Source organism: Mirounga leonina, unplaced genomic scaffold (genome assembly GCF_011800145.1).
Source record: "Mirounga leonina isolate KUSES-001 unplaced genomic scaffold, KU_Mleo_1.0 Mir_53, whole genome shotgun sequence".
In the NCBI taxonomy this organism is placed as follows: Eukaryota; Metazoa; Chordata; class Mammalia; order Carnivora; family Phocidae; genus Mirounga; species Mirounga leonina.
Window position 1 is genome coordinate 76,906,322 of NW_023270807.1, and position 14,003 is coordinate 76,920,324.

At 34.2% G+C, this 14,003-nt stretch overlaps 1 protein-coding gene across 1 annotated transcript in view; it reads right to left on the minus strand.

Annotated features, from left to right (window-relative positions):
* Nucleotides 1-14,003, minus strand: part of TRDN (triadin) — a 386,087-nt gene that overhangs the window by 256,633 nt on the left and 115,451 nt on the right. Inside the window, exon 9 of the mRNA XM_034990493.1 lies at nt 8,948-9,007. Within this exon, the coding sequence (XP_034846384.1) occupies nt 8,948-9,007 (60 nt within the window). The remainder of the gene's footprint in view (nt 1-8,947; nt 9,008-14,003) is intronic.

The window sequence follows — 14,003 nt, forward strand, 5'->3', positions numbered from 1 at the left end:
TCAACATAGTATTGGAAGTCCTAGCCACAGCAATCAGACAACAAAAAGAAATCAAAGGCATCCAAATAGGCAAAGAAGAAGTCAAACTCTCACTCTTTGCAGATGATATGATACTTTATGTGGAAAACCCAAAAGACTCCACCCCAAAACTGCTAGAACTCATACAGGAATTCAGTAAAGTGGCAGGATATAAAATCAATGCACAGAAGTCAGTGGCATTCCTATATACCAACAACAAGACAGAAGAAAGAGAAATTAAGGAGTCGATCCCATTTACAATTGCACCCAAAACCATAAGATACCTAGGAATAAATCTAACCAAAGAGACAAAGGATCTGTACTCAGAAAACTATAAAATCCTCATGAAAGAAATTGAGGAAGACACAAAGAAATGGAAAAACATTCCATGCTCATGGATTGGAAGAACAAATATTGTGAAGATGTCAATGCTACCTAGAGCAATCTACACATTCAATGCAATCCCCATCAAAATACCATCCACTTTTTTCAAAGAAATGGAACAAATAATCCTAAAATTTGTATGGAACCAGAAAAGACCCTGCATAGCCAGAGGAATGTTGAAAAAGAAAAGCAAAGCCGGCGGCATCACAATTCCGGACTTCAAGCTCTATTACAAAGCTGTCATCATCAAGACAGCATGGTACTGGCACAAAAACAGATACATAGATCAACGGAACAGAATAGAGAGCCCAGAAATGGACCCTCAACTCTATGGTCAACTCATCTTTGACAAAGCAGGAAAGAATGTCCAATGGAACAAAGACAGTCTCTTCAACAAATGGTGTTGGGAAAATTGGATAGCCACATGCAGAAGAATGAAACTGGACCATTTCCTTACACCACACACAAAAATAGACTCCAAATGGTTGAAAGACCTCAATGTGAGACAGGAGTCCATCCAAATCCTAAAGGAGAACACAGGCAGCAACCTCTTTGACCTCAGCTGAAGCAACTTCTTCTTAGAAACATTGCCAAAGGCAAGGGAAGCAAGGGCAAAAATGAACTATTGGGACTTCATCAAGATAAAAAGCTTTTGCAAAGCAAAGGAAACAGTCCACAAAACCAAAAGACAACCGACAGAATGGGAGAAGATATTTGCAAATGACATATCAGATAAAGGGCTAGTATCCAAAATCTATAAAGAACTCATCAAACTCAACACCCAAAGAACAAAGAATCCAATCAAGAAATGGGCAGAAGACATGAACAGACATTTTTCCAAAGAAGACATCCAAATGGCCAACAGACACATGAAAAAGTGCTCAATATCACTCAGCATCAGGGAAATCCAAATCAAAACCTCAATGAGATACCACCTCACACCAGTCAGAATGGTTAAAATTAACAAGTCAGGAAACGACAGATGTTGGCGGGGATGCGGAGAAAGGGGAACCCTCCTCCACTGTTGGTGGGAATGCAAGCTGGTGCGGCCACTCTGGAAAACTGTATGGAGGTTCCTCAAAAAGTTGAAAATAGAGCTACCATATGATCCAGCAATTGCACTACTGGGTATTTACCCCAAAGATACAAAAGTAGGGATCCGAAGGGCTACGTGCACCCCGATGTTTATAGCAGCAATGTCCACAATAGCCAAACTGTGGAAAGAGCCAAGATGTCCATTGACAGATGAATGGATAAAGAAGATTTGGTATATATATACAATGGAATATTATGCAGCCATCAAAAGGAATGAGATCTTGCCATTTGCAACCACGTGGATGGAACTGGAGGGTATTATGTTGAGTGAAATAAGTCAAACAGAGAAAGACATGTACCATATGATCTCACTGATATGAGGAATTCTTAATCGCAGGAAACAAACAGTGTTGCTGGAGTGGGGGGTGGGGTGGGAGGGATGGGGTGACTGGGTGATGGACACTGGGGATGGTATGTGCTCTGGTAAGTGCTGTGAATTGTGCAAGACTGTTGAATCTCAGATCTGTACCTCTGAAACAAATAATGCAATATATGTTAAGAAAAAAAAAAAGAAGAAGAAGAAGAAGGTAGCGGGAGGGGAAGAATGAAGCGGGGGAAATCGGAGGGGTAGACGAACCATGAGAGACGATAGACTCTGAAAAACAAACTGAGGGTTCTAGAGGGGAGGGGGGTGGGAGGATGGGTTAGCCTGGTGGTGGGTATTGAGGAGGGCACATTCTGCATGGAGCACTGGGTGTTGTGCACAAACAATGAATCATGGAACACTTCATCTAAAACTAATGATGTAATGTATGGGGATTAACATAAGAATAAAATAAAATTAAAAAAAAAGAAAGAAAAAAAAAAACTGAGACTCAAAAAAATTTTTTAAACACAAGGAAAGTATTTAAATCCTGGCTTGTGTGACCTTCACATTTATGTTCTCACCATTGATTCTCAGTGTGCTATCAGGGTCTATCGAAGCTAATCATAGTTTTTTAGTTTTGGTTTGGTTTGGTTTTGAACAATTGTAACTACTTGTGGAGACTGATGTATCTTGTCTTAGCTTTTCTTATAGGTCTTCCAAGGAACAGAGAAAAAAAATTACTTATTTTTTAAACAGAATAAAATTATAAATAAAATTTATTTTTATAAATAAAATTATAAAATTATTTTTTAAACTCATTCTAACTTGTAATTATTATGTGGCACCATTGGACAAATTTAAAAATCCAGGATATATGGGGGTGCCTGGGTGGCTCAGACGGTTAAGCGTCTGCCTTCGGCTCAGGTCATGATCTCAGGGTCCTGGGATCGAGCCCCGCATCGGGCTCCCTTCCAGCAGGGAGTCTGCTTCTCCCGCTCTCTCTGCTGTCCCCCTGCTTGTGCTCTCTCTCACTGTCAAAAATAAATAAAATCTTTAAAAAAAAAATCCAGGATATATGATGGAATGTTTTTTCCCCCTATCTTGAACATTTCTATTTCATCAACTTAGGAATTATTTCATTATTACTCATCAGTTATTCCCAACAATGCTACAAATGACTAAAATAATAAGAAAGAATAGAAAAATTATAGAGTTGCCTAGAAGGATGATGCAATTGCAAAATAAACCATCATTAGCTCATCATCATTCAGTTTTCTTATTGTTGTGACTAAAGTAGTGCATCATCACTTGAGAAGGTATAAAAGAAGTCTAGAAACATTCTTATGGTCTACTTTTAGTTTCACTGAACACAGTTTAGAATTTAGAAGTTCTATTTTTCATCTATAACTGCAGAGAGAAGAAAACTCACAGAGGAAGATATTCAGTTATTAGATGAATCAGAAGACAAATGCAAAAAGAGAGATAACAGTATGCTAAACTTTAATGATTGAGGTGAATTTGAAATTGATCATTCAAATGAAATCTCAGACTGTGAATATTCAAGTAACAATGAATTTTCTCAAGAATCAATGACTGAAAACTCATTTCAAAGGACAAAAAGGAAATATGGTATTCTCATCCAACTAGTCCTTCAACCAGAAGGACTTTATCATGCAATATTTTGTAGCAAGAAGCTAGCCTATCTCATTTTGTTAGAAGGGTATGTTATAGTACCTTTTCATCTTTTATAAAAATCTATGTGCCAAAATTTGTGGTTTTTAAGTGGACAAATGCTAAAGAAAGGTAAAGGCAGGTATCAGAATGAAATCAATAATGTATACATAAAAAATCATTGGATTTATCATTCTAAATAATAAATAATGTTTATTAACCTAAAAAGTGTCTCACAGCTATGGGATGGAAATGATATTATTTTTTCGATGAAATTATGAGCCTCAAAGATCTCAAAAACTCGCCTGCTGCGTTTTGATGATGCAAATTCTAAAAGAACCAAAAGTAATATGCTAGAACCTATGAAAGATGTGCTTGAAATCTGGAATTAGTATCTATTAGATGCATATATTGCAGGTTTATACATGGTAATTGATGGGCAGTTAGTTCCTTTCTGAAGATGTTTCCAATTTGGAGTATATACACCTTCAAAATCAGAAAACTGATGAAATAAACTTTTAGCTTTGCTATGTTTAAGTTCTTATCACAATTTTCACTCTCCCTTTATTCTTACTTCCATAAACCCTTTTTTAAATGATTTAAAATATTAAAAACATTAAGAGGTCCAAGTGGTAAGTGGAGGTAACTATTGTTCCTAGTATACTGAGATTAGCATGTACATTTTCTAAGCCTCTGTTGCATCATTATCAACTTATCCTTGGTTATAAAGTTATTTATGCCATGTCTTATCTCTTTTCTGGACTATCTTGCTGAGGGGATTCAACAAATATTTATGGAGTTAACACAGAAACTCCCAAAGCTTTTATTTTGTGAAAATAATTAGACGTTCGGAACTAAAGTGAGTATGTTTTCATGGAACAGTATTTTTTAGAGAAAAGTAAAGCAAGGCTGAATCTTACCTAGTTTTTTCCATTATAGCCAATTGAGCTCTGAAACACATTAGATTAAACCATTAAATAACAGTGGCTATAATGCAATTACATTTGACCTCTTCTCAGCAGGATCAAACCAAAAACGCAGTTAGGCACAACTGAAGTTCAAGAAAAGGCTCTTAATAAAATGAGAGCTAACTTATTCCTTGAGGCTCTTTCTGGCTGTGGACTTAAAACCCACAGAATTGGAATACAGGATGCCAAAGAATACTTTATTATAGTCAGAGAAGATTTGGGTAGGTGAATACCTTCAATTTTAAGACAGTAAATGACATAGAAAGTGGAATAAATCACCTTGACGTAAATTCTTGGCTCAAGCAAAAGTCAGACAGCAGCCGGAATTTCAATGGTTGGGGTAACTTCTAAGGGATAAACTTTAACTTGTATTGAACTTTAATCATAATGGCTTTATGATTATGATTTTTTTTTTCATACAGAGATGAAAAGGTGAAGCAAGTGTTAAAATGACTAAGCAAATGCATACGAGGCCTGGTTCCTGTACTGGAAGGACTGATTACCTTATCTGTGGTAAATATAAATACATCTGTGAGCCATGTGATTTTTTTCCTTATTGAAATTTACCTCTTGCTTAACTCAGTTGACTTCGCCCAGCAATACATGCAGTCCATTTGGGCCGGGGGAACTTGATGAAGAGGAAATGTGAAAATGCCTAACAAGATCATGATGGTTCTTTTAGAGTCTACATAAATGAATGAAATTATGGGTATGGCTATCACTTAAGAAAAATGTGCTTAGCAGCAATGTATTGAAAAAGAAATTGGAGTTACTGAAAGGTTGATAAAGATAAATAAATCTAAAGTCATTTATCTTCACCATCAGTACTATCAATTTCTAAAAGCAAAACCAAAAAAAAAATATATGAAACACCCTAAATTTGAGTCTCTATGTAGCTACTAATGTCTGCATTGGCCAGTTTTCATAATTCCCTCATAAGAAAATGACAACCAGACTACTTTAACCCTAAAAAGTGTGCATCACCAGCTTCAGGACAGCCACCTTAGAACAGGATCCATCTGCTCTCTCTCTCTCCTTCCCTCCTCCTCTCTTCCCTAAGACAGGTTAGGGACTATTCAAAACATGTTCTATAACATTGACCATGTACACAATCAAGAGATCTAACGGCAGGGTTGTTAGATCATTTAAGAGCAGCAGAGACAGTATTTCTAGAGAAGGGGACACTTTAGTATCCATAATACCCCTAAAATTATACATTGTATGTATACATCTACTCCAATTGCCCACAGGGCCAGCCTTAGTAACACATAATCATTTACTAGGTTTAAATAGAATTCTCTTAATTTTTCAACTTAATGTAGAGTGAGTCAGTACAGGAACATTTTAATTAGATACAACGAAATGATATGATCCTTATACTTTATGCTGGCTTATTAAGATGGTCCCTGTAATCGAGGTGGGGAGTGTTACTGACCATAAGATAGTGCATATTCACTAAAGAGTTTCAAAAAGAGCAATTCAGTTCATTTTTAGGTATATCTTAGCTAAAAAAAAATGTTAAGACTATCTTTGTTAGAAGTATTTTATTTAATGGGATAAAAAAGCAAAACTTGGGACTTAGGTCATGGTGTCAATACATTTCATTAATAAGGTTTTCCAAATCTGAACTGTGATTTGGGCTACTTTTGAGGGTGTAGCAACATTATATAAGGGAAGCACTTTATCCCAAAGGGAAAAATCAAATTATAGTTTACAAAATTCATTACCAATAATTAATAATGAACTTTAGCTAAACAATAACAGGTGTTCTACTAATCCCAAACAGAAACAGATGGAAGCACAAATGTTTTATAAATACTGGATACATGCAGAGCAATAAACTTAGCAGGAATTGTTTTATCCTCTAATTGTCAGTCAGAGTTAAAGTCTTATCACTTGCATTTTCTCTAAATTAATATGCCCAGATAAGTCTTGTTTCTCAGTCCTTATTTTTCAAAACACAGACCATATTTAGTGCTTTCTTACTCTATCTTATGTATTGTCTCACCAAGAAAGGTAATATAAATATTCTTTCTTGGGGCGCCTGGGTGGCTCAGTTGGTTAAGCGACTGCCTTCGGCTCAGGTCATGATCCCGGAGTCCCGGGATCGAGTCCCGCATCGGGCTCCCCGCTCGGCAGGGAGCCTGCTTCTCCCTCTGACCCTCCCCCCTCTCATGCGCTCTCTGTCTCTCTCATTCTCTCTGTCTCAAATAAATAAAATCTTAAAAAAAAAAAAAAAAAAAAAAAAAAAAAAATATTCTTTCTTGTACACCTATGAAGTTTCATAGAATTTGTTACATGAAACAATAGGCTTACCATACAGGTTTCCCTTCTCCAGCTTCTTCCTCCCACCCCCTGAAATGCTGAAATACAGTATTTCTCCAGAAATACTGATTACATATTCTTTAATTTCTTAGACATTATAGCAATAGCCTGCAAAATCATGATTATAGGTAGATGAAATAAATTAGGAAGGCAATTAGAAAGGTAATAAATGATATTAAGAAATCTAATCCTATAGCACTTGGGAATGATTTCCAGGAGTTAGAATATTGGATAATGCTACAGGACTGAACTCGTGGCTACTTAGAAAATGTTCACATAGGACTTTAGAAGAGTTCTCCCTGTATGGTTAATAGCAGAATTACCCTTAACTTGTGCAGAGATGGTTTCACTGTTCCTTCTGATCTTGATCTGTTGTTGAATTTTTGGAAAGAAATGATTAGCTTTGTGACTATTAAACTCTTAGCATCCCTCACTGACTTTGACAATGTATGGTTCTCTCTGTCCTGTGAGTTTCTTAGAATTTGTATTTTATGATCAATTAGTAGCTGTATGAATAATTTGGGGGGCACAAAGAGCACATAATTTTCCTCAAAAAAGGGAATTTAAAAGCTCATGCTCATTAGAATATAGGTTCATATTGCATGTAAGTAAACAATTGATCTCTTCAAAGCAAAATATGTGTAGAATATAACTTTCTTAAACCATCACAGTTAAATTGGTCAGCAAATCTGTTACCTAAAATTGACTTAATGATGTATATAGACTGAGAGTCATCAATGTTGTTTCTTTCATGTGGGGTGTTCACCCAGACACTGTGCTATATTGAATGATTTAAAGAATAAAGTTATAATACTATTTTGTGCATCTACTTAGATGCTTTGTCAACAAATTTGCAAGGTTGTTACTGTGACCTCAATGTAAAGACACTGACGATCATGTGGAGTTCAATGATTTGCTGAAGGGCCAGTGCTAGAAAAGGTTGGGGTCTAGGATTATATCTGGATGTACATCTAAAGCCCTCTCCTTTCACCATACTAAACTACTTTCCTGAATGTTTCCATCTAATTTTACTATGATACTATACACATACGTTAACAATCATTTTTACCAAGTGAGTCATCATCCAAGTGAGTCACCATGTTTTTCAGGGTTTTCCCTCTCGTTTCAGTTTCTAACTCAGTAAGAAAGTAAAAAAAGAAGAGTAAAAAGATTAAGAAAATGAAGAAGAGGAGGAGGGGTGGAAATTGAATAAGTTACTAGAATTAACTAAATTTTCCAGAGAGCCAAAATTCTCATGATCTTCAAATTTTCTAGGACCTAGATTTGTTATATACTTGTTTTAAATATGATATGCCCATTTGCCAATAGATGCATAAATGTAATTATACATTTTGGAGAGATTTCCATGAAAATAGCTTAAAGCCAAAGTATAGTTTGCTTTATACAATCAGCCTCAATTATTCTAACGTAAATTAGCTCCTTCCTTAACAATACCATCTTCTTAGAATTGTTTCCCCAAACAACAAGTACTATCAGTCTTTGAATCTGCAAAAGACCTTGTACAAGCAATCAAGTTATTCATTATTAAGACATTAGTAAAGAATCCCTTGTTACACTGGGCAACAATAAAAGAATCCCTTGTTACACTGGGCAACAATAAAAGAGAGATGATAGATAAATTGCTTTCAGTAAAAATATTTCTCCATTATGTTGACTATTAACTCCAAGGTTGACTATCTCCATCAATAGTATATCTCTGGAGTGGCTAACCCTGGCTCATGTGAGAGAAAAAAAATTTTTTTGAAACAAATTAAATATTTGAATTGTGATGGATTTAATATGAATATTTTTCACTATTAAAAAAAAAGAATACTTTTATTGTTATAGGGCTTATAAGTTTACCAGAAATAAAGGAAGATGATCCACCTCTTCGCTCCAAGATATTATTAAAGATATTAGCATTTTCTGTATATAAAGATATTAGCATTTTTTTTAGCTTTCAACCTACTTCATTTGCAATAGGCCATGCAGTAATAGACAGTAAAATTAAAGGCCCTAATGCCAGTTATTACTTCTGTTTTTTATTGGTTTTATTCTAGATCTACACATGCAATATGCAATTTTTTTAAATGAAGATACAGTTTAGTACATAAAAAAGCCAACAATCTTAGAAACGAAGACTAATAAAACAGACAAGTACAAAAATTGTTTGGAATACCTGGTTTTAAATCCCCATGGACAAACATGTCAATCATATATCGACAGAATGCATACTGATCTGACAGAGTAGAAAGAAAAAGAGCAATGAAAAAATGTCATCAACACCTTTCTTTTTTCTAAGGAGAAATGGCTTAACAAAACAAACAAAATAGCACAATTCTATTTTACTACAGTATTCTCTGTGAAGAAATAATTTGCACTCATATGAACACACAGGGGAAGAAAAACAATAAATATAAGGTTTAAACGTAATTAAAAAATGCTCAAAAATATAAGGTTTGATTTGTTCCATACAAAAAGAATAACCTTAAAAAACTGAAACAGACTAGTTCAGGGTAATATCATACAGTTGTTTTTTCTTAATCAAAACATTTTTCATCAAATTCATTATAAAAGTCATCATATTAAAGCAATTTTTCTCATTGTTCATATATACACTTCCAATAATGAAACAGAAGTTTTACAACAGGAAATTATTTCCAACTTGGAATATTTTACCAGTTATTCATTCCAAGCTCTTCTGCTAATTGTCTAAATGGAGCTGAGGATGTTTTCTTGAAAAGGCAAGCAGGAAGGCTAACTCCTTTGCAATGTGTTAGGGATTCTGCATGGAAATGGTGCTCAATTAGAAGAGTATGTGCAGACTTTCAGCATCACATGATATCATTGTTAAGCTAATTAACTGAGTACTCTTCATTGAAGATATCTTATGATCTTGACTAGTCTATGGTCTATGGAAAAAGTTAAAAAAAAAAAAAACAAAGGATTTGAACATTTTGGGCAAGCTTGGTCAAATTATTTCAGAGTTCTTTTTTTTTTTTTTTTTTTTCCTTTCCCCTCTAAGTTAAAGACATCGCAGTGAACTTTAAATTCTCACATAACTTTAGATTCTGCTGAGGTCATTCCAACCCAAATTTCAGTTGGTGAATTATTCCATAAGTTTTAAAGCTTGCATGTTATGAAATTAATCTTGTTCAAGATGATTTACATTTTAACGTTTCTAAATAGGCATTTTATTAATCTAACAAATCCAAAGGCAGCTTTAGGACCAAGAGTTTATTCAATTTTCACAACATGACACACCCTTAAGTGCTTCAAATTATGTCTATCAAACATATGAAATAATAAAACTTGTTACTATATAATAAACACACATACAATGATTTTTGTAAACCTTATTCTTTTTAAAGTATTAACAGTATTTTTAAAGTAATCCATTTTATTATGAAACTCTGCCAGGTCTTTGAAAAAATAAATGTAGTTATTGCAGTAAATGTTAAAATATAATCCTTTTCATTAGTACCTAAATATGAGTAAGCCAAAACTTATGAAGTTTCAAGAATTTGCATGTGTGTTGGTTCTTGAATTACAGCACATTTTCCCACAGGTGAAGTGGGAAGTTGGAGGGAGGCTAATCCTCAGTTCAAGTCCAGGAATCTATTTGTTCCTAGATATACTAGGTAACAGCCAGGGTTTCTAAAACCAGGACACAAGAACCCTATGGCACAGGAGAGAATTAAGATTAACATAAAGAGCATTTTCTCTTTTCTGGACCTAACTGTTTTCCTGAGCAAAATTCTAGACTAGGAGATTTGGATCAAAGATGCAGCAAAATGAAAAAGTATATTTCCCTTACATGGCAAATTTGAGGTTGAGCAAGGGAAGACTTCCCGAAATTTTTAAGCTTTCCCCTTTGTTTCAGTACCTTAAGTGACTATATTCTCTTTAGATTTGTCCTTCCTACAATTCAGAAGTAGTTTCAAAGGGCAATTTAAATATCAAAAAGATGGGGAATGTGTTATAATTCCATGGGTCTAAATCCTAGAATATGCATTTTTTTTTAAGATTTTATTTATTTATTTATTTGAGAGAGAGAGAGAGACAGACAGACAGAGAAACAGCATGAGAGGGGATAGGGTCAGAGGGAGAAGCAGGCTCCCCGCTGAGCCGGGAGCCCGATGTGGGACTCAATCGCAGGACTCCGGGATCATGACCTGAGCCGAAGGCAGTCGCTTAACCAACTGAGCCACCCAGGCGCCCTAGAATATGCATTTTTAACAAACTCTTCAGAAGGTCTAATTAGACTATCTTCCAGAATCATTGATCTAAAATCCCTCAGTTTTTTGTTTCTTTCACCATGATTCTTAATGACACTATAGCCTTCAGCAACAGCAACAGAGAGTATGTGTGTGTGAGAAGTTGAGAATGCAGGGACTACTTGGAATTTGAAGGGTTTGGGCAATCCCCCAAAATGAAATAATACTCTCTGCCCCAAATTGTGATGGCATATTTATGCACATAACATGTGGAATAGTATATTGAATTAACTAAAATCTTCATGCTTCGGAGTTTTTTCTTTAACCAACTGCTGACAGTGTAATGAAACTCTTTAGCCTCTATGTTAGATTATGACCAAGGTAAAATGCATTTATTATACCAATATTTTCTGGCTCCACAAGTTATTCATTTAATTAATGCACCAATAATCCTATGTGCCTTCAATTTAAGAAAGAAAATCCTTTATTAATTCAAAAAATGTTTAGTTTTTTAATCTAGAAAATTATTTGAGTTACAATTCTTAGGATGTTTCTGTTTTATTTGAGTGATGTTATGATGTTGCATTCTAATGGCACCAATAGGAAAATGAGAGTATTTTTACAATATTTTAAATTAAGAATTTTCAAATATTTTAAATTAGGATGCCCATTTCCATCTGTCCTGAGTGTTGACCTTAACAATGTGCAAGAATTCTAGGCAAGTATATGTTGGGCAACGCCCAGTGTGTCTGCTTCACCTGTCTAAGGATAAAGCAAAACCAAGCCTTCCTGATTTGGAAGATTCATTTCATAGAAATGCTTCTTTAAATGCAACTCAAACATTAAACTAGGAAAATTTTCCTAAAGAAAATATGAACTGTTCTATTATGCTAACTTTCATAGTTTTGTGATAATCATTCACATAATTTCATATTTGGTCACCACTTCTTAATTTTTTTCCCCAAATGAACATCTTCTATGAATAACACATGCTGACCATTTCTCTCCTCTTCAAGGAGCAGTGATGGATGCCATTCAGCTGCTGCCTTGTCCATGTCCCCTGTGGAGTGGCAGCTGAGAGAAAATGCATTCTGGGTGCAGAATGTCAACAGAATGATGAGCATGGGGCATGTGTGGTCTGCTGCGCTACGGTAAATTCATATTAGCTATACTCTCTGCCTGCCAAAATTTTGAGATAGTTGTTGAAAAGAAGAAGATGGAGAAGGAAGAATAGGAAGAGGTGAAAGAAGAGGAAGAGGAAAAAGAGGCAGAGGAGGAGGCAGTGGAGGGAGAAGAAAAGAAAGAATGAGCATAGCAGTGAGGTTTGGTTTTCTTTCCCTTCCCCATAGATTTGCCACAGACCACAGAAAATCAGAGAGCAATGCCTGGTCATGCCAACCTTTCTTACACTACTTTAAATAGATTGATTAGTCCATAAAAGCTAGATTATGTGGTATATAAGTGTGTATATAAGTTTATGGTAGGCATGTGCATACCTATGCATCTGATTCCCAGTGCTTTTTGTGGAAATAGATTGTTTATAAATATATAATATTAAGAGTAATTACATTTGAATATCTTTTCATGTATACTATATAATTTAAAAATTGCCAATAAGTGTATGTGCTCCATGTAAAAATCTGTTTCCAGTGAAAGACCTGTAGGCCTTAGTTATCTACAAAGAACTATTTAGAAATCTATTTGAAAAGGACTCAAATTCATTAGGACTAACTTAAGCTAAGCAAATAAATAATCCCTTGCTCAAAGGAGAACTTATGCAACTATTTTAGTAAATCATCAATACAGGTCTCAAAATCAGAGCCACTTCACAAATAGATTATTTAAAAAACACTACATCTTTGTTTATCATGTTTAGTGGAAACCATAATGTGATTTCATTTTTGTATAAATAAATGTTCTTGAATCTTTGCTTAATTAAAAAAAAATCATCTACTTATGTGTCTGACCAGGAATTAGAAGTAAAGTTTTGATTATTTACCTAATGATACAGTTATTGAATTGAAGGTAGCTGTCTTAATATGGAGACTTACTTTAGCAAATGCATTTACTTAGCTGATAAAATCACATTTGTGCTTTTGTTTCTAACTTTAAATGATATTTGAATGTCCTTTTAACAGATAAATAGCTCTTTATATGGAAATGAAAACTGTAGATTGAAAATGAAAATGGTAATAGAATGCTATCTTTAATAATTCTGATTACTGATATGAATGAAATACAATATATGTGACCTAGAAAATAAATATTATTTTAAAATGTTCCAGTGATGTGTCTATGTCAATGAAATGTGCCCCCCCACAAAAAAAACCCAAGATACTAAAAATGGACATCAAAAAGTTTATTCATGTTCCTAGTTGCTAGATAAGTATTTTGATACCCCCATATGTAAGTGGCATGAATTTTTATATACTTTATTCATGGACAAAAAATAAAAATATATTGGTACGTTTCAGCTGCTTTCATGTGATTATTTTCACCTTTAAAGAGCAATCTAAAATGCAAAGTATTTTAACACCTTGATAATCATTTTAAATAGGTATATCAGTGAGTCAGAAGATTAATTTTCCTGTTTTCTATCACAGTAAAATAGTCCATTCAAAATATTTTCTCTTTACTTATTATAGTTTTTTCTACACAAAATATTTCAGAAATAACATATAGTTTTAAGAGAGGTAATAGCCAATATTTTTAATTTTTTCAAGGCAATATAATCATTTTTAAAATTGAAGAAAGGTTTTAGGGCTCCAAAGTTTTAATCCCACTCTTTTTTGTCAGTGATCCACAGAATTTTAAATTTAGGTGATTTTCATTTATTTCAAAATTCTGTGGGTCACAAGAAAAGAGAGAGAGACAGAAGTTTTTTTTCTTTCTTCTTTCCTTTCCTTTTCAAAACATATTTTCAAAAAATATATATCTCTTGTCAAATAAATCAAAATTTATAAATATTACTTGTGAATTCAAAGGAAAAAGTGATTCAAAGACAAAATACAAGAGAGG